The 19,035-nt window shown below is 42.5% G+C and overlaps 1 protein-coding gene across 1 annotated transcript in view; it reads right to left on the reverse strand.

The window, feature by feature from the left end:
- The window catches only part of sidt2 (SID1 transmembrane family, member 2), a 99,160-nt gene that overhangs the window by 61,654 nt on the left and 18,471 nt on the right, over nt 1-19,035 (reverse strand). The window contains exons 3-8 of the mRNA XM_072593292.1: nt 10,625-10,789; nt 7,790-7,835; nt 5,050-5,151; nt 3,336-3,419; nt 1,813-1,912; nt 795-860 (exon numbers count right to left, since the gene is read on the reverse strand). Coding sequence (XP_072449393.1) covers nt 795-860; nt 1,813-1,912; nt 3,336-3,419; nt 5,050-5,151; nt 7,790-7,835; nt 10,625-10,789 — 563 coding nt within the window. The remainder of the gene's footprint in view (nt 1-794; nt 861-1,812; nt 1,913-3,335; nt 3,420-5,049; nt 5,152-7,789; nt 7,836-10,624; nt 10,790-19,035) is intronic.

Genomic DNA, 19,035 nt, shown 5'->3' on the forward strand with positions numbered 1-19,035 from the left:
TCGAAGGAGGGTGTCAGTGGAAGGGTACTGGTTGGTACGGCGGGAAAGGAAGAAGCTGAGGGCTTTGAGTCCTTCGTGATGGGGGATGGAGGTGTACAGGGACTGGATGTCCATGGTGAAGATAAGGCGTTGGGGACCGGGGAAGGGAAAATCATGGAGGAGGTGGAGGGCGTGGGTGGTGTCCCGAACATAGGTGGGGAGTTCTTGGACTAAGGGGGACAGGACCGTGCCGAGGTATGCAGAGATAAGTTCGGTGGGGCAGAGCAGGCTGAGACAATGGGTCGGCCGGGGCAGTCAGGTTTGTGGACTTTGGGCAGGAGGTAGAAACAGGCGGTGCGGGGTTGTGGGACTGAGATTGGAGGCGGTGGATGGGAGATCCCCTGAGGTGATGAGGTTATGGATGGTCTGGGAGATGATGGTTTGGTGGTGGGTGGTGGGGTCATGGTCAAGGGGGCAGTAGGAGGAGGTGTCCGCGAGCTGGCGTTTAGCCTCAGCGGTGTAAAGGTCGGTGCACCAAACTACTACCGCGCCTCCCTTGCCTGCCGCTTTGAAAGTGAGGTTGGGGTTGGAACGGAGGGAGTGGAGGGCTGCACGTTCCGAGGGTGAGAGGTTGGAGTGGGTGAGAGGGGTGGAGAAGTTGAGGCGGTTAATGTCGCGGCGGCAGTTGGCTATGAAGAGACGAGTTTGGATTATTGAAAAGCTGGTCAAGAATCCACTGACACTTAAAACATTACTGGGGATTGGTGACAGAAGCTTTATACTCTAGGTTAAGCATTCCAAGCTGAACTGCTTACAATTCACAGCAGGCATCACGGTCACATTCAGAATCTTACTCCGGTTCCCTCGATCTACAGGCTCATCTGAAGAGAGATCAAAAGAAAATAACACTCAACTGTCGGTATCAAAGTAACTGCAAAAGCAGCAACAGGGGATAACCTGGGGTTTCGATATGGACTTGCCAGAACATAATAGATGGCAGAACAGGCTCAAAAGGCTGAATTGCTTGCCATTAGTCCTGTATATCAGAGTATCGATTTTCTTCATGGGTGGGATGTGAAGGCCATTGGTGAACTGTCTGGAAACACTGCAATTATGTGCTGCAGCTACACCCACAGTGACCCCTTTCTCTTCCGAGTTGGAACAACTGGGCTGTTTTAGAGGATCCAGGAAGAGATGGAGGCCATTCATCCTGGCTCTACCACACAATACGATCGTGGCTGATCTTCTGCTTAACTCTTACTTTCCCAGACTGTCACAAAACCTTATGGCAAAGACAGCCAACCAAATTGTTGTGGGTCGGGAGTCACATACAGGCCAGATGGCAGACTCTCTTCTCTAAAGTGAACCGGATGTTTTTTTGTTAAACAGTAATCCAGCAGTTTAACAGTATGCATGACTGACACTACCACTTTATTCCAGATTTTTTTTAATTATCTGAGTTTAAAGAAGGATAAAATGTTGAAACTAGCCTGAACCCCTCTTGTATATCTTGAAACATAGTGGTCAGAATGGTTATTTCCATGTTTTAATGTTTTTTTTAATCTAAACTCATTGTACTCAGATCATTAGCCCAAGTCTATGATCCACTGACATAACCACTGCGCTACCACAGCAAATGTGTGAGTCCCCTTCACTTATTTAATCAGACACCCTTTTTCATAGTATTTTAATCTATCAAGATGAGCTATGTGTTTTTCTCGGTCATCTTTCAGCGAGTAATGAGTCTCATTGCCTTTTATGGATTTTAATGCTTTGATACGCTTGACCAATGACAGGGGAAGGGCAACGTGGTGATGGATGCCTTCCTCATACCTTGTTTTAATGGGTAAAAAGGCAGTGCTCCACCACAGGCCTCATCCTCCGTCTTCACCACCACCACCACATAAAAGCTGCTGTTTGGGAAATCCTTTTTCTGTCAGGAAGTGAGAAAGAAGAGTAAGAAATACCTCATTTTATCAAAAGGAACTCTATATGTTATGGATAAATCATTGGATGCAACTCAGTTTTCTGCCTTCTTTCCCTATAAATATACTCTTTCCCAGTTGATTCCTCAGTGTGTATGTGCATGTGAGTGAGTGAGTGAGAGAAAGAGAGAGACACTCCGTCCCTTTGCTGGCTCAAGGAACTTAGCAAGTGGATCCCAAAACTCAGCCCAACACACACTGAATGACCCCTATGGGCTGGTAAGTGAAAAGGACAATTATTCTGGAACGTGTAGCATTCAGCACTTAATGCGCTCAGTGGATGAAATTTGAAATGTTCAGAAGGGAGCATGGCGTTGGGCAAACCTTGTAATTAATTTTGCACGACGTTCAGCAAGGCTTTATTGCTTGGGCATCCGAATAGAGGAGGTGTGTAACATAACTGGAGCTCATCAAATCCAACAACATAGAGCCTTGAATAGAACGCTATCGATGGCTGCTAATGCCAGGCTCTTACAAATATCAAATACTCTCACATTTGTTGTCTCTTCTTCATAGAAAGAAGCAAAGATTATATTTATAAAGCGACATCTCAAGTTCAGAACACCCAAAGCAATTCACAACAGTTGAAGTATTTGAATATGGTCACTGCTGTGATGTGAGAATATCAAGATCCCATTAACAGCAAATGAGGTGAATGGTGTATTACAAGATCTCCTACTTTGGTTCTGTTTTTCTGGATTGAGAGAACAATTTCAGTCAGGGACACCGGAACAACTCTTCCATCTTCTTCAGATTAGTCTAACCAATCATTGGTTTAACAATTCATCCAAGTGGTGGCATTTCTGACAGAGTAACAGTTCATTCAGTCATGTCACTCTCAACAAAATGCTCAGGAGCAAGAGTGAGACTCCTGATCACAACCTTCTGATTCAGAGGCAAGGAACGTTGGGACTTCAATAGATTGAGGAGGGATTTATGCATTGCCTGATTCAAATTAAGTGAAGGGGTGTGAGGCCTGGTCTGCAGGTGATTGATGAAGATTGTGTGTCATTAACCAAAAAGAGCCTGGGATTTTATTTCAAAGATTAGTTCACAATGTTTTGCTATTCAGCATCTTCATTAAAACTAGCGAGCAAATATGAAATGAGGTATTTTACTGATATTTCCAGAACAGAGTTGTCAAGAGGAAACATTTTCAGGGCTATGGGGAAAGTATGGAGTGAGTGCCACATGGGGAATTACTCCTGCCAAGAGCCGGTGTGAACAGGAGCCGCCAAATGGCCTCTTTTTGTGCTGCAACCATTTTGCGATTTCATTCAATGCTTATCTCAAGCTGCACAGACACTATGGAAGACACACTGGTTATCTCTAAAAACAAACTACAGTTGGCATGCACAATACTGAGCTTACCTGTACAGTAATCGCTGCTTTTTTAGTCATTGTTTGATAGGTGCCAATAAATGCAACATTATTATCCAAATCATTGACTGGACACTGAAAAAAAGTTGAAAGTGAGGAACAGAAGTAAGTCCTCAGTGAATGAAATTCAGGTTTCTGCAGAAGGTCCACACCTCTTGGCAATCTCTTAGTTATAAAGGTTCATTGTATCCTCATGTTTTCCTCATGTAAATTCTCAATAAAGAATCTTCATTTGTTCAAAATGGCAGCAATGATGATACAAGGTAAACCAGCTTCTCAGCAACAGACTAGTTCTAGTGAGTGATCAACATGTGTTTGGGAGCTAGACATGAAACAGTGAGCCACTGCAGTCTAAGAGGTTAAAAAAAGAAGTGACCAGTTATAGAGTCATACAGTCATACAGCAAGGAAACAGGCCCTTTGGTCCAACCAGTCCATGCCAAATATAATCCCAAACTAAACAAATCCCAACTGCCTGCTCCTGGCCCATATCCCTCCAAACCTTCCCAATTCATGTACTTATCCAAATGTTTTTTAAACATTGTAATTGTACCCACATCTTATCACTTCCTCAGGAAGTTCATTCAATATGCGAACCATCCTCTGTAAAAAAAACTTGTCCCTCATGTCTTCTTTAAAACTCTCTCCTCTCACCTTAAAGATGTCCCCCCTTGTCTTAAAATCCCCCATCCTAGGGAAAAGACAACTACTATTAACTCTATCAATATCCCTCATTATTTAATAAACTGCTATCAGATCGCCTCTCAACCTCCTATGCTCCAGTGAAAAATGCCTCAGCCTATCCAGCCTTTCTTTATAACTCAAACCTTCCATACCTGGCAACATCCTGGAAAATGTCCTCTGAACCCTCTCCAGCTTAATAATATCCTTGCCATAGCTTCTCCCTGGCCACTGCCATCTTCAGGCTGATTTTACATACGATTCTTAGAAGTTGACCTTGGTTGCTACCATAGCTCAAAGTGTTCCACTTATGCAATGGTAGCAACGAAGGTGCAGGCATTAGGTTGGTATTTAAGTAATTAAATGTTACTGCACTAAATCCTATCGCAACAACTGGAGGAATTTAAATTCAGTCAATTAATAATCTGGAAATAAAATGTTAGTGTCACTAATAATGATCATGAAACAACTGTCTTAAAAAATTCATCTGGTTCACTAAGCCATCTTTATCTCATCTGGTGTCCATGTGATTCCAGATAAGCAGCAATATTGATTTTTAAATACCTAACAATACACTCTGTTATATCAAACCAACACAGTGGGTGCATCTACACCCTTTGGATGATAGTGTTGCAAGAAGGTGACTCACATTTGAAAAGGCTGTTCGAGATGAACAATAAATACTGCAATGTTCTCATCCCAAGAGTGAATAATAAAAATGAAATGCATGGGAAATTAATAACAACACAAAAATATTATAGAAAATTAAATTATTTTATATATTATGTTGCACTTTAGCTGTTACTTCTTTCCTGAAGAAATTCCTTTCTATCCAATGAACCAATTGACCCTCAGGTTGTAACTCACTCCTCAAGGAGCCTAAACTGCACATTATATCATTCACTTGCATCGAGAATGCGCCGAATACTTTTGTCTCAATTCTGAAACAGAAACTGGTATAGCTTCTCATGCTCAAGTCCCCAGCGTACAAAATAATGCATCACCAATTTATATTTCTCACTTACCAGGACATCTTGTATGGAGATAACTGAACAGGGAAATGCTGAATCAGATGTAACCTTCACTATTACTGAGTCCTCCCCATCAGGAAACTTGTACTTAAAGTACTACAAACAATAGGGATAGAGAGAGTCAATAGGAGTTTCATAGTTCGTCTCAAGCTCCCATACACCACATCATTTGGGCATGCATTCTTATTATCACAGAGAGTGCTCTAGAGTATATAATGTAAATACTCTAACCGGGAAAACTCAGACTGCATGAGATCTTTGCAATATCTTTTAGTGTCCTAGCTTAGGTAAAGGAAAACTGACTGGGTTTTCTGCTCTCACTAGTTAGCCAGTGACCCCTGTGGACTGTACAGTGCATCAATAATAAGATGCTGCTCATATTTATAATGGAAAGTTAACATAAAATAATGTCCAAGGTTCTTTCACAAGCACAAGTATGGAAATGGTGTAGTCATTGAATGAAGTCAGTGTTGGAATGGCTGCAATGTCCTCAGTCAGAGAGCTTATTATTCAATGCTCATTATCAGTGCTCATCATGTCAGTTACAGCCTTTTGGCTATGGACCCCACTCTCAGCAAGGCAGTCAAAAGCCTCAAGAGATGTCAGGGACAAACTCTAAGGAACTTACTGTGGAGAAAGACATGAACACTTGGGAACTTGGGGAAGTTAGAAGTGATGTCTTGCGGACAGTCCATGTTGAGGTAGAGGGGGTGTTGGACATATTCGAATGTATGAAGGTGGATAAATGTCCCGGTTGACCAGATACAGAGGAACCTCGATTATCCAAAGGACACAGGCAGAGGAGCATTTCATTCAGCTAATCGAATGCTGGATAACAAAGTGAGCCAAGCATTGGGACCTTGCGATCTTGCTCGGATAATCTGAAATTCAGTTATTCGAATGCCGGATAATTGAGCTTCCTCTGTTTATCCAGGAACACTGCAAGAGGCTGGAGAAGAAATTGTGGGGTCCCTGGCTGATATTTTTGCATCGTCATTAGCCACGGGTGAGGTCCCAGAAAATTGAATGGTAGCGAATATTGTGCCCTTAATCAAGGAGTGCTGCAAAAAAACCCTAGGAACTATAGAGCAGTGAGTCTAACATCTGGGGGTGGTGAGTCATTGAGAAGATTCTGGGAGTTAAGATATAAATGCAATTGGAAAGACAGAGTTTGATGGAGAGCAGTCAGCATGGCTTTATGCATGAGAGATCATGCCTTACAAATTTGTTAGTGTTCTTTGATGAAATAACTAGAAAGGTTGATGAGGACAGGGTAGTAAATATAATCCATATGGATTTCAGTAAGGTCTTTGGATAGGTTCCACATGGTAGGCTGCTCTGGAAGATTAGATCGCATGGAATCCAGGGGGAGCTGGCAAATTGGATACACAATTGGCATGATGGTAGGAAGCAGAGGGTAATAGTGGAACGATGCTTGTCAGACTAGAGGCCTGAGACTAGTAGAGTGCCTCAGGGGTTGTTGCTGGGCCCATTACTGTTTGTTATCTATATCAATGACTTGGATGAGAATGTACAAGGCTGGATTAGTAAATTTGCTGATGACACTAAAATAGAAAGTATCGTGGATATTGAGGAAAGCTATCAGAAATTGCAGCAGGCTCTTGATAAGTTGGGGAATTGGGCCGAGAAATGGCAAGTGGAGTTTAATATAGACAAGTGAGATAATTTAAGAAAGTTAAATTAAGGTGGAATTTCACGGTGAATAGTAGGAGTGTAGTGAAATAGAGGGACCTTGGAGTTCAGGTGCACGGTTCTCTGAAAGTGGAGTCCCAGGTAGACAGGGCAGTGATGCAGGCTTTTGGCACACTGGCCTTCATCAGTTAGGGCACTGACTATAGAAGTTGGGAAGTTATGTTGCAGTTATACAGGATGTTGGTGAAGCTGCACATGGAGTATTGTGTTCAGTTTTGATCACCTTGCTAATGGAAGGATGTTATTAAACTGGAAAGAGTGCAGAAGAAATTTACAAGGATGTTGCCAGGACTTAACAGTCTGAGTTATAGGGAGACGCTGGACTAGCTAGGACTTTTTTCTTTAGAGCGTAGGAGACTGAGGGGGGATCTTTGAGAAGTGTATAAGATCGTGAGAGGCATGGAGAGGGTGAATGCACACAGCCTTTTTCCCAGGGTTGGCGAACCGAGGTCTAGAGGGCATCAGTTTAAGGTTAGAGGGGAAAGAATAACAGGGAACCTGAGGGGCACCTTTTTTACACAAAGGATGGTATGCAAATGGAATTAGCTGCCAGCTGAAGTGGTTGAGGCGGATACATTAACAACAGTTAAAAGACATTTGAACCATTACATGGATAGGAAAGGTTTAGAAGGACATCCAAGGAAATGGGGTTAAGGTCATTTTGGGTGGCATGGACCAGTTTGGGCCAAAGGGTCTGTCTCTGTGCTGTGAAACTCAAAAATAACTGAGGTGACTGTTTCAGTTTCTCACCCCTGTGATATATCCCAACCTTTGACATTTGAGCATCACACCTTGTCTTCTCTTCCTCACTTTCACCCATCCTCTTCCCCCTATCTCTGAAGATTTCCCACCTTCCTGACTGAGACTGTTCAGTAACAACATGGGACAGGCCGCCACGGGTCGTGTAAGCAGAGCCTTTTCACATCAATACCCAAATCATACAGATACATATCTAAAGGAGATGACAGATCCTCCATGCGGCAAAAAACCTGAGCAGCAATATTTAAGTCTCAGCCCTTACCTGAGGTTGTGCTGGTGTTGCATTGAATCGGAATGGTTCTGCAGTTCTGTGGTAGAAAGAAAAATATTTGAAATAATAATTGCAGAATTAAAATTCAAGTGCCTCCACCTGCTTTTTTAAAATAAGAAAATGGAAGATTTGTGGTTAATTCTGGGCCCAAGTGGCAGAAACATGCTTCTTCTGATTTGCTTTTTACTTTATTATTTCATGGGATTTGGGCTGGACTTTGCTAACATGGCCAGTAGTGATTGTCCATTCCTAATGCCCTTAAGTGTCAACCACACTGCTGTGAGTCTGCAGTCACATGTGGGCCAGACCAGGGAAGGACATTAGTGAAAAAGATGGACTTTTATGACAATAATTTATTATTTTATGGTCACTATTACTGAGACTAGCTTTGAATTCTATTTTTTACAAAAACGCTTAACAGAGCTTAAGTTTCACAAGCTGCAATTTGAACCCATGACCCCAGGCCTCTAAATTACTTTTCCATTGAGATTACAATTATACCACCATCGCTCGATCAGAAAATGAAAGACAGCAGCAATGAATAAGAACATCAGTTGGGAGTTGAGATCTTCACCGTTTGCCAGATCATGGCTGTGTTACAGATCCAGGTATTCCAATTACCACATCTAGCTCACTATGAATTTGCTATTCAAAACATGAGCCATTATTTCCTGATGTTTCTGCAGAAAACCAATTACAAAGAAGACTTTAACTAGTTTGTTGCAAACAAATCATAATAAAATATCATGAGATAAATTCATATGAAAAGGACATTCACTCCACCCCACCTTATGGAACTGATGATAGCATAGGGAATCACCAAGAGGAGCTCCAATTCCATCTCCTAGCTCCAATAAACAAATTATTCAGATATGAACCAGATACGAACATTTAGAGGAAAGGCCGAAATGTTTTGGTAGGAGTGTATGGAATGAGTTGCCAAAGGAAGTGGTGGAGGCTAGTACAATTAGAACATTTGAAAAGGCATCTGGATGGGCTTATGAACAGGAAGGGTTCAGAGGGATTTGGGCCAAATGCTGGTAAATGGGACTAGATTAGGTTGGAATATCTGATCGGCATGGACACGTTGGACCGCAGGGTCTGTTTGCGTGCTGTAATTCTCTATGACTCGAAATGGAGGAGAAATTAGTCTCCTCAAAGTCCTCAGAACAGGTGAAGAAAATTGTTATCAACTCACTGATTGCAACATCGTTGAAGGATCCTCCATTATTTCTACCGTTTTCTTTCACCTCTCTCAATTGCCCTCCTCCCAGCTCCACCTTCCGTCTCCTCTGTCATTCAGCTTGGCCTCAGCATCTTCACGTTCCTTGCTCCTGGTTAGTCACAATACTCCTTCTTACCCATATTCTGCTCTTTCCCTTTCCCTCTTCACTTTAATTAGTCTATGAAGCACTTGGAATCTCTACCCTGGAGAGCTGTAGAAGCTCAGCCATTGAGTATATCAGCAATAGATTGCTTATTCTAATTTAATCGAGGATTATGGGGACAGCTGGGAAAAATGACATGAACTAATGATCAGCCATGTTGCAGTCAAATGGTGCAAGAGGCTTCAGGGACTGAATGGGCTATCCCTGCTCTTAGGTTATTATATTCACCACATCCCCATATCTCCACTTTTTGTCATTTCTAGAGGGCTTCTTCTTTTGTCCACTCCCCATGTCCTGTACCTTTGCCTCACTCCAACTCCCATCTTTCTCCTCAAGCTTTTTCACTCTGTCTCCTCTCTGTCTCCCTTCATAGGGCAGCACAGTGGCTCAGTGGTTAGCACTGCTGCCTCATAGCACCGGGGACCCGGGTTCGATTCCAGCTTCGGGCAACTGTCTGTGTGGAGTTTGTACGTTTTCCTAGTGTCTGCATGGGTTTCCTCCGAGTGCTCCAGTTTCCTCCCACAGTCCAAAGATGTGCAGGTTGGGTGAAGTGGCCATGCTAAATTGCCCATAGTGTTCAGGGATGCCCAAAAGGTTAGATACATTAGTCAGGGCTAACTGCAGAGTAGTAAGGTAATAGGTCTGAGTGGGATACTCTTCAGAAAGTCAGTGTGGACTTGTTGAGCTGAAGGGCCTGTTTCCATACCGTAGAGATTCTAATTCTAAAATATTGCCCTCCCCTCTTTTCCTCCTCCCATGTACTTCATCTCCCTTTCAAGTACCCTCCATGACCATGCATCTTGCTTGGTCTTGACTCCCACATTAAGTATAATTTTAAAGATTAATTTTAAATTTATCTAGGGTGCATGGTGGCTCAGTGGTTAGCATTGCTGTCTCACAGCACCAGGGACCCAAGTTCGAATCAAACCTCGGGCGACTGCCAGTGTGGAGTTTGCACATTCTCCCCGTGTCTGGGTGGGTTTCTTCCAGCTACTCTGGCTTCCTCCCACAATCCAAAGATTAGGTTAGGTGGATTGGCCATGCTAAATTGCCCATCGTACCTAGCGATTTGTATTTTAGGTGAATTAGCCATGGGGAATGCAGGGTTACAAGGATAAGGTGGAGGGCTGGGTCTGGGTGGGATGGTCTTCAGAGGGTCAATGTGGAATTGATGAGCCAAATGACCTGCTTCCACACTGTAGGGATCCTGTTCTATAAAAATTACACAATCAAATTGTCATGTCGATAATTTGATTTCAATATTTAAGGGAGAGAAGTAACATTCATACCCTTGTTCAGAACAACCAGGCCCTTAGTCTATATAGAGATTATAAACATGGTAAAAACGTCCTGGAGAAAGACCGTCACGACCTTATTTGGAGAAGCAGATCTGAGTAAGGAGGAAGGAGCTGAATATTTCACCAGTCATTTCACCTACCTTAGGACGAAATGTTCTATGCGTTTAACAGAAAGTTGGACTGAGGTGTTTTTCTTAGATAACGTTGAGACATCCACATAAAAATATTGCATCTGTGATTCGCTCTTTATCTCTGGTTGACAAAGCGTGCGACTCACATCCTGATAGGCGTAATTCCTCTGGTAACTGCAGAAGGAAGAAAGAGGTTGTTCTGAGCTTTAGCTGAAAAATAACATCTGTAGCAAGCAGCAGAGTGGTCCCAGAGAAAGGTGCAGTTATAAGTTTCACCAATCAACCAAGCAAACAGAATACTGTCAAGTTCCATTGTCCACACCTTCACCATTCTGAATTTCACTTACATAATGTGAAGCATTATCTATACCATATCACCCTCTATGCCTTTAATGTTTGTTTAATCATGACGTTTGGAGTCAAAGATGCCACAAACACATTTTTAAAAATGGAATAGCACCCGGGGAATAAAATGGATATAATGATGTAGCACTGTCTTTTGGGAATGGAAATTGCACACTGTGCATGTATTACCTGCCACGTTGTATGTGCATATATTTTAACTGGTGATTTATACTTAAGTGCACTGTATTTAGCTGCAATAATGTAATGATACTATGTCCTCCTATGCACTCGTCTAATTACATTGCACCATTTTCTGCAAACAAACTTCTTTATATTTAACAAAAATGTTGTCTTTAAATAATTTTATTGAATTTTATCTTCTACTTGTGTGCTTTAGATCTCAAAATGTTGGACATTTGAAACTATGCAATTGAGTTATTTTATGAAACATGTACACCGTTTGTGAGATATCACAGGGACACAACCACCTGTGAATGTCAGACTTTTTAGTATGCTATGCAGTTAGTTTCGCTTCCTCTTTTGATGGATACAATTACAGACATTTTAACAGACACTGGCCACATTCTGCTTTCTCACCAAAGTTACCATGCTTCATGTGTGAGTTCATGCAATGAACATGTGCAAGCTGATAGACTGTGGAGGCTATCACAACTGAGTTCAATCCTGAACTCACCCAGATACAGATCTCAAAGCAGTTTAATGGTTAGGACTCAGGAGGGAGTGCACTGTCTGGTCTATTCCCCACCTCAGTAACCTCAGAATATAAGACCATTTGTCACATTCACTAGACCAAACAGCCTGGTCAACTATTCTCAGGAAAGAAGAAGTCTGAGATAACACCTATTTGAGATCATTAGAAAGGTTTTGATAAAGAAGGTATAAGAAAACATATTTATACTTGTGGAGACCAAAACTAGTGCCAAAAAGGCTGTCACTAATAAACATGATAGGAAATTCGAGAGAAAGGTCTTTTCCAAGAGAACAATTCAAATGTGGAACTTTATTAATGACATTAATAATATGACTAGTTGTCCATCTTGGCAAAAAGAATTTTAAAAAGCATTAACCTCAATGGGGAGAGATTGCAGAGCTCTGAAATGCAGAGGGATCTGTGTGTCCTGGTGCATAGGTCATAAAAGGTTAGGGGATACAGTAAGTAATGAGGAAAGCTAGTCGAATACTTTCATTTATTGAGAGAGGAATTTAATGCAAACATTGAGAAAGTATGCTTCAGTTATCCGGGGCATTGGTGTGACAATATCTGGACTACTGTACACAGTATTGATCACCTTACTTAAAGAAGGATGTAAATTCCCTTGAGGCTGTCTAGAGAAAGTTTACCAGACTAATAGCTGGAATTAGTACATTGTTTTATGAGGAAAGCTTTCAGAGGCTGGGCTTATATCCTCTGCAGTTTAGAAGAGAAAGAGACAATTTGATTGAAACATATAAAATCTTGACAGGTCTTGACAGGGTAGATGTAGAGACAATGATTCCTCTCACAGGTGAAACGAGAACTAAGGGACACTGTTTAAAAATAGTGGATTGCCCACTTAAAACAGCGATAAGCGGAATTTCTTTCTCATGGAGTCATGGAGTCCTTGGGACTCTCTTCCTGAAAAGGCAGTGCAAGCAGAATATTTCTAAGGCAGGGTAATTCTTGGTAAGATTAGATTAGATTAGATTAGATTCCCAACAGTGTGGAAACAGGCCCTTTGGCCAAACAAGTCCACACCGACCCTCCGAAGAGCAACCCACCCAGACCCATTTCCCTACATTTAACCCTTCAACTAACACTACGGGCAATTTAGCATGGCCAATTCACCTAACCTGCACATTTTTGGACTAAGCTAGGGAATGAAAAGTGTATCAGGGATTAGCAGGAATGTGGATTTGAGATTAGCTATGTTCTTATTAAATGGAAAAGCAGGCTCAAGGGGCTGAAGGGCCTATTCCTTTACTTGCTTACACAGTAATTCCTCGGTATCTGCAAAACTGTGAATCCCAATTTCACCCACAACAAAAAAATAAGCGACAACAAAAATCAACATCCGCGGGCGAAAGTCACATATCGGCATCTTTTCATGAGCTTTGCATTCTCAAATTTCATCATTCCTGGGAGCTCTCAGGAAGGAACCCTCCCAAATATGGAGGAATGATTGCTGGGGTAAAGACTGTTCTGTGTGAGCTCAAACACTGCTCCCTGTGAAATTTGCTGAAGATGTTAGTGATCTTACTTGATCTTACTAACAGGACTGAACAAGCACATTTTTGTAAAATATTAGCCTACAGAATAAATGCAGGTTATTTATAAACTGGAAGCATACTGCATTGACAGGGTTAGCAAGTAAAGACTAAAAAACAAGGCAGGGATCATTAATAATATTACGCCCATGAAACTCAACATTAAAAGTACAACTCCCTAACAGGGAAATGAAAATGGAATCATATTCATTTAGTCAGGTATAGAGACTCAGCTGCAGTTAATGTTGGTAAAACTCAAACCTGGCTCATGGGCCTCTGAGGGTCCCTGAAAGGACCCTATGAGTCCTTGATGTCCTTAAGATTCCTGTACTGAATGAGTGAACAGTATTTCTCCTTCCTGCAATAATAACACTTATTTATTTATGTTATTCCATGCTGACTGAACTCACAGAGTGTCCACCAGAAAGATGCATTTGAAATTCTCTGCTGTAAGGTGACAACTACCTACATGCGCATAGCATCCTAAATATGGTAGGAAGACATTTGATAGGCTCAACTCAAGTCATCGTGGCTTTCCAGTTTCCTTCACAATCTTGCTATCCTTCACTGAAATGACACATCACAGCTCATACTCCCTTCTGTTCGAACTCTAGGTTAATGCTCAAAGTCCACTTATTGAGCTCTTCAATCAGAGCACAATTTCTCAGTTAACAGCCTTCCCCTTTACTCTGTAACTATCTTGCAAGATTATACCCCACCTCTTGCGAATGACTTTATTTCTTAAAAAAGTCTGGAGAGAAAGAGAGGATTTGTTTTTCTTTGAATTTTTGAAAGAAGATTGAGCAGCATCAAAGCCAAAGTAAAACAAATCCTCTCTTTTCCTTTACAATTTTGTAAAAACAAAGGCATTTGTGAAAGGTGAGGTCACAGGTAAGGTCAGCAATTATTGCGAGACCCTAAATTTTTTCTCTCATTTGTGGGATATGGGCATCACTGGCTGGGCTCAACATTTATTGTCTGTCCCTAGTCGCCCTTGAGAAGGTGGTGCTGAGCTGCCTTCCTTTACTGCTGCAGTCCACCTGCCATTAGGGAGAGAATTCCAGGATTTTGACCCAGCGACAGTGAAGGAACGGTGAGATATTTCCAAGTCAAGATGGTGAGTGGCTTGGTGGGGAGCATGAAGGTTGGTGGTATTCCCATGTATCTGCTGCCCTTGTCTTTCTAGATGGAAGCAGTCATGGGTTGAGAAAATGTTCTCTGAGGATCTTTAGTGAATTTCTGCAGTGCATTGCCCTTGAGAAGATGGTGGATTTTATACACAACTGAGAGGCTTGGTTGCCCATCTCAGAAGACAGCTCAGGACCAACCTCTTGCTGTGGGTCCGAAATCACATATGGATTGGATCACAAAATGACGGCACATGTAACATTCCCACTTTGCTGATCATACAAAATAAGGCGGAATTGTGAGTGGTGAAGACAAGAGGCCTTCAAGGTGATTTGCTAAACTGAGTGAGTGGGAAAATGCATGCTAGATGTGATATAAAGGGATAAGTGTGAGTTTATCCATTTTAGCAGGAACAACCGAATGGCCAAGTATTATTTAAATGGTGATAGATTAGGAAATGTGGATCAATACAGCAGGATGTCCTTATACATTAATCACTGAAAGGAAGTGTGCAGGTGCAGCAAGCAGTTAAAAAGGCAAATTGGTATGTTTGTCCTTCATTGCAAGAGATTTTCAGTCCAGGAACAAGTCTTATAGCAGCTATACAGGGCCTTGGTGAGACTACATCTGGAATATTGTGTGTGGTATTGATATTCTGATTTAAAAAAAGCTTTTACTTGCCACACAAGGAGTGCAGCAAAGGTTCACCAGACTAATTCCTACAGCCCAAGTCCACGCTGACCCTCCAAAGAGTAACCCACCCTCACCCATTTCCCTCTGACTATTGCACCTAGCACTACGGGCAATTTAGCATGGTCAATTCACCTAACCTGCACATCTTTGGACTGTGGGAGGAAACCGGAGCACCCGGAGGAAACCCACACGGGGAGAATGTGCAAACTCCACACAGACAGTCACCCAAGGCTGGAATCGAACCTGGGTCCCTAGTGCTGTGAGGCAATAGTGCTAACCACTGAGCCACCATGCTGCCCCACGGGTGGGAAGATTTGTTGTATGGGAGAGGTTAGGTTGATTAGTCCTGTGCTCCAAGGAGTTTACAAGAACGAAAGAGGATCTTACTAATAAATATCAGGGCTGAACAGACTCCTGAACTGCTGTGCTCTTCCAGCACCACTAATCCAGTATTTGATTTTCAGCATCTGCAGTCATTGTTTTTACCTTGAAAAGGGGACAATAATTGCCCTGGCCAGAGGGTTCATGAATAAGGAGCCACAGTCTCAGGATAGGCTTTGGGCCATTTCAGATTGAGATGAGGAGAAATGTTTTCACTCAGAGAGTAGGTGAAAAGCGCTATGACAGAAAACTGTAGAGGCCAAGTCACTGAACTTATTTAAAAAGAAGTACACAGTTTTCAATAGACTAAAAAGTACGAAGAGCTATGGGGAGAAAGAAGGAAAGTGACACTGAAGTACATAATTATCTATCTTCATGTTGAATGGCGAAGTGCACTCAATGGGCTGAATGGCCTTCTCCTCGGAGAAAGTGAGGACCACAGACATTGGAGTATCAGAGTCGAGAGTATGGTGCTGGAAAAACACAGCAGGTCAAGCAACATCAGAAGAGCAGCGGAATCAACGTTTTGGGCATAAGCCCTTGAAACGTTGATTCTCCTGTTCCTCGGATGCTGACTGACCAGCTGTGTTTTTCCAGCACCACTTTCAACTCTAGCCTACTCCTACTCCCATTTTCTATGTCTAGGTTTCCTTCCCTGAAGGATATTAATGAAGCAGTTAGATTTTTATAACAATCTCGCAGTTTCATGGTCTCCATTACTGAGACTATCTTTCAATCCAAGTTTTAATCAACTACTTGAATCAGCTGCAGTCATTGAATTTGAATCCATGTCTTCAATTCACTTGGTTCACTTTTCCATCTTCTCAAGCCATACTTGAAAAACACAGAAGCCATTTCCGTCTACAAGGTGTACCGCAAAGAGGCAAGTCAGTAATGGAATGTAGTTGAGGATAGATAGACTGGAGTCGGAGAAATAGCCTGGTTACCAAGTTCAAAATGGTGTTAAATATCAACAGAACAGCATTCATGGTCAGGATCCTGTCCAGAGGAAACGTGGTCAACCTGAAACAAAAACTCAATTTCTCACTCTGCAGATGCACATATTTTCAGAATCCCCTGTTCTTTTTTAACATCAGGACAGAATCATTGAATCCCTACAGTTTGGAAGCAGGCCATTCGGCCCACCTAGTCCACACCGACCCTTCGTATAGCATCCCACCCAGATCCATCCCCCTACCCTATTCCTATAACTCTGTATTTCTCATGACTAATCCACCTAGCCTGCACATCACTGCACACTACAGGCAATTTCCCATGGCCAGTCCACCTAACCAGTACATCTTTGAAATGTGGGAGAAACCAGAGTACCTGGAGGAAACCCATGAAGACACGGGGAGAATGTGCAAACTCCACAGACAGTTGCCTGAGGCTAGAATCAAACTTGGGTCCATGGCATTGTGAGGCAGCAGTGCTAACCACTGTGACACCCTAGGATCTGACCTGCTCAGGATTTAGCTCACCAGTAGACTTGTGTCACTTAAGAGTTGCTGATCTGGTTTAGAACTTGTGTTTCCTTTATTCAGGTGATAGGAGTCACAATCAATAGTATTTTCATTTTGATAGACAGGTCAACAACAGGTCAATATCAGTGGTGGGATTAGACTAATGCAATCAACAGGGAGGCTGTGGTACAGTCACTGGACGAGCATTCCTGAAAAATACCCAAAAGAACTGCAGATGCTGTAAATCAGAAACAAAACCAGAAATTGCTGGAAGAGCTCAGCAGGTCTGGCAGCATCGGTGAAGAGAAATTAGAAGTAATGTTTCAGATCCGGGATCACTGGATCCTAAACATTAAATCTAATTTCTCTTCACAGATTCTGCCAGACCTGCTGAGGTTTTCCAGCAACTTCTGATTTTGTTTCTGACTTACAGCATCTGCAGGTTTTTTTTGGTTTTTATGAAATTACCATTGATGTGGCAAAAAAGATATAAGGGAAGGAAATCGGCCATCCTCACTCGGTCTGTGACTTCCATCTCACAGCAATGCAGTTTGGTCAGGGATGGTAGTAGTAATGTTACTGGGCTTGTAATTCAGTACCCAGGTTAATGTTCTGGGGTCATGAGTTCAAATCCCGCTGTGGCCAATGTGAAAATTCAATCAAATCTGGAAGTAAAAAGGTGAACTAAAAGCAGTCATGGAACGATTGTTGTTGTGGTTTTACTTTTTTAAAAAAACTACGTCAATAATGTCCTTTACCACAACAAAGCGGTTGACCCATTACTAAATTAATGCTAACAAGTGACGCTCATAAAAGAATATCAAAACACTTTTAAGCCACTCAGTTCAGGGGCAATGATGCATTGCAACACTGCCAGTGATACCCTTGTAGACAGGCAGGAGGCTGGAAGAACACAGCAAGCCAGGCAACATCGGGAGGTGCAGAAGCCGACATTTCGGGTGTAACCCTTCTTCAGGATTGGGGGAGTGGGTGTGGAGGGAGCTGCAGATAAAGGGGGTGGCGGGGGCAGGGTGGTGAAGTGGGGATAGGTGAAGACAGGTAGAGGGTATTGGTCAATGGGAGAAATCAAGCCGGTTGGTGGCAGGGAGCAGAAGAAGGAAGGGGGAGGGGCTGGGAAGGGAGTTGGGGGATGGTAAGGGAGGTTAATTCAATGTTGAGTCCTCCAGGCTGTAGGGTGCCCAGGCGGAAGGTAAGGCGTTGTTCCTCCAATTTGCGGTGTGATTTGTTTTGGCAATGGAGGAGGCCAAGGTTGGTCAGGTCGGAAAGGGGGGGTTTGGGGGAATTGAAATGGGCAGTGACTGGGTGGTCCAGTTGGCCCCTGAGGGCCCAGCTCCGATGGTCAATGAACCGCTCCCTAAGTTTATGTTCGGTCTCCCCGATGTAGAGAAGACCACGTCGGGAACACCTGATGCAGTTACCCTTGTCCCATGAAGAAAGGAAAACCAACATTGCCTCATTGTGTGGGTGAGCAGTTGACAGAAGCTAATACTGGGCACACTGGGGCTTCTGTAACCACATTTTCTCTTCCTTTGTCCTAATATTGCTTAACGTCAAAATAACATACCACAGATGATGGAAATCTGAAATAAAAACCAAAGAATGCAGCAAAACGTTTGATCATGGATAAAGTAAAGACAACAAAGGGTGTATCCAAACGAGGCATGAATTACTACATAAAAAAACCTCTAAATGTGCTGTGGTGCTAAATTTTATTTGATAATGTCCTTATGACACATCCTGAGACATTGATACTTTGCTAATGATACCATACCACAATGAGCAGTTGTTGAGCAAACTCAATGAATTCAGAATTTAAGTGACAAGGCTACATTCTGCCACCAATCTAGATGTTGTCCAACAGAACACATGTCTCAGCAGCAAAAAAAACCCAAAAAGAACAGCACATTTCAGCATAAATCTTGCCCCTGCTCTAAAAATGGGAGAGGTGGTTTGCTATCTTCTGCCAAAGTGTTGACTCACTTACCCTCCATACTGGTTACAATTCTGACTGAAAACATATAGACTACTAAAGAGAGACAGCTCAAAACAACAAACAGGAGCATTTAGGACAGCAGTTAGAAGATGAACATCCCGTGAGTTAATGTCAATAGTACAAATTACTTC

This window comes from Chiloscyllium punctatum, chromosome 23 (genome assembly GCF_047496795.1).
Source record: "Chiloscyllium punctatum isolate Juve2018m chromosome 23, sChiPun1.3, whole genome shotgun sequence".
Taxonomy (NCBI): Eukaryota; Metazoa; Chordata; class Chondrichthyes; order Orectolobiformes; family Hemiscylliidae; genus Chiloscyllium; species Chiloscyllium punctatum.